General features: G+C 41.5%; 1 protein-coding gene across 8 annotated transcripts in view; it reads left to right on the forward strand.

Moving 5' to 3' along the window:
- Positions 1 to 2,018, forward strand: part of Nsd1 (nuclear receptor binding SET domain protein 1) — a 106,833-nt gene that overhangs the window by 77,283 nt on the left and 27,532 nt on the right. For all 8 annotated transcript variants that reach the window (XM_029468505.1, XM_021180996.2, XM_029468506.1 and 5 more), the window contains one exon: positions 1,127 to 1,327. In XM_029468505.1, the coding sequence (XP_029324365.1) occupies positions 1,127 to 1,327 (201 nt within the window). The remainder of the gene's footprint in view (positions 1 to 1,126; positions 1,328 to 2,018) is intronic.

A 2,018-nucleotide genomic window follows, 5' to 3' on the forward strand; every position in this document is an offset into this window, starting at 1 on the left:
CATGGCTTCTGTATCAGCTCCTGCTCCCTGACCTGTCTGAGTTCCAGTCCTGACTTCCTTTGGTGATGAACAGCAGCATGGAAGTGTAAGCCTAATAAACCCTTTCCTCCCCAACTTGCTTCTTGGTCATGATGTTTGTGCAGGAATAGAAACCCTGACTAAGACACCCACTGAGCTATCTCACCAGCCCTGAAGGTTATTTTCTATTAAATAGTAAATTGTAGGCCAATCTGATGACTCTGTCTCAGGGAGGGAGGGAGAGAAGGAAGGACAGGGGGGGAGGTGGGGAGGTGTGCCTATTATGTACAGTTTTAGTATTTTATCTCTTACTTGGCATTTGTAGTCCTCATCTTGCCGTGTTTTCGCTTGTTTGGTTGGTTGGTTTTGGGTTTTTTTGGTCATTTATTTGCTGAAGCTTTGACTGTCCTGTTGAGTTTTCTACCCTCTAAATTTGATTGGTTGCATGTTTAATATGTTCCTTTAACTGGTTCCTCTGTTTTCTGTCTTCAAAAAATTTATTGTGGACTGGCGAGATGGCTTAGCAGTTAAAAGCACTGACTGGTCTTCCAGAGGTCCTGAGTCCAATCCCCAGCAACCACATGGTGGCTCACAACCATCTGTAATGGGATCCGATGCTCTCTTCTGGTGTGACAGTGACTGTATATTCACACATATAAAATTTTTAAATTTATTCATTCGTTCAGTGCATACATGTGCCACAATCCCTGTATGGAAGTCAAGAGAACAATTTTGTGGGTGTTAATTCTCTACTATATAAGTCATCAGGATAGAGAAACACTTATGCCTACTGGGACCTCTAGGCATCTGCTTGTTTCCTGTATCTCCTACGATATAGTTGCATCTAGAGCCTGGGCTTGACGAAAATTGTTTCTTTTTTAATAGGAATGCTTGGTAGATGGTATACTAGACATCCTGTTACGTCATACCAATAAGCATGTATCTGATCAGATTGTGCACTTATAAAGTAGGGTACTAAAGTTGTTCATTTGTTAGGGTTAGATTTTTCAGTTTGGTAAGTTTTATAAAGCTCTTCACTAACACATAATGCCTAGATTGGGATAGCGTCTTGTAAAAGTACTAATTTGTTGCCTTTTCTTTTTCCCAGGAATCCATACCTGTTTTGTATGTAAGCAGAGTGGAGAAGATGTGAAAAGGTGCCTTCTACCCTTATGTGGGAAATTTTACCATGAAGAGTGTGTCCAGAAGTACCCACCGACTGTCACACAGAACAAGGGCTTCAGGTGCCCCCTCCACATCTGTATAACCTGCCATGCTGCTAATCCAGCCAATGTATCTGCTTCTAAAGGTATGGATTATATATATATATCAATCTATTTCTAAGACTTGAGTTAATTTGGCAGGAGTTATTTTCCAGTGCAGTCTGGAAAATTTCTTCATAGCCTCAGGTAAAGTAACAAGGCTTTGGCCTAGGGAGTGATGAATTCTGTCTTAGCATGTGGTATACTATGGAGTTTCCAGCTGGCAATTTAAAATAGTACAGTATCATAGGATTTCGTTTGAAGACAACTCCTATTCAGTGCCTTTTGTATCTTGTTTAAATTGTTGCTACTGTAGAGATTGGTTCAAGAAGGTTGACGCTCGTTTTAGATGCTGCAATATATTAGTAGGTCCATGTGGAGAACAGCCCCACAAGAGTCTTCAGCCCAGTGCCCATCATCTCATTCCTTTTGATTTGGACTTATTCCTGGTGTTACAGTATTTGAGGCAATTGTCTTGTCTCCTTGCTGAGGCACCTGCATTTATAGTTGTACATTCTGACTCCTACTGAGGACTAGCGCAGAGCTCCCCTCTTTCTCTCTCTCTCTCTCTCTCTCTCTCTCTCTCTCTCTCTCTCTCTCTCTCTCTCTCTCACACACACTCTCTCTCTCTCTGTGTCTCTCTATGTAGCTCAGTGGTAGAACACTTGGACAGCCTGAGCAAGGCTCTGAGTTTGATTCCCACCACCATAGAAAGGAAAAAAAGAATATATAATATAT

Source organism: Mus caroli, chromosome 13 (genome assembly GCF_900094665.2).
Source record: "Mus caroli chromosome 13, CAROLI_EIJ_v1.1, whole genome shotgun sequence".
Taxonomy (NCBI): Eukaryota; Metazoa; Chordata; class Mammalia; order Rodentia; family Muridae; genus Mus; species Mus caroli.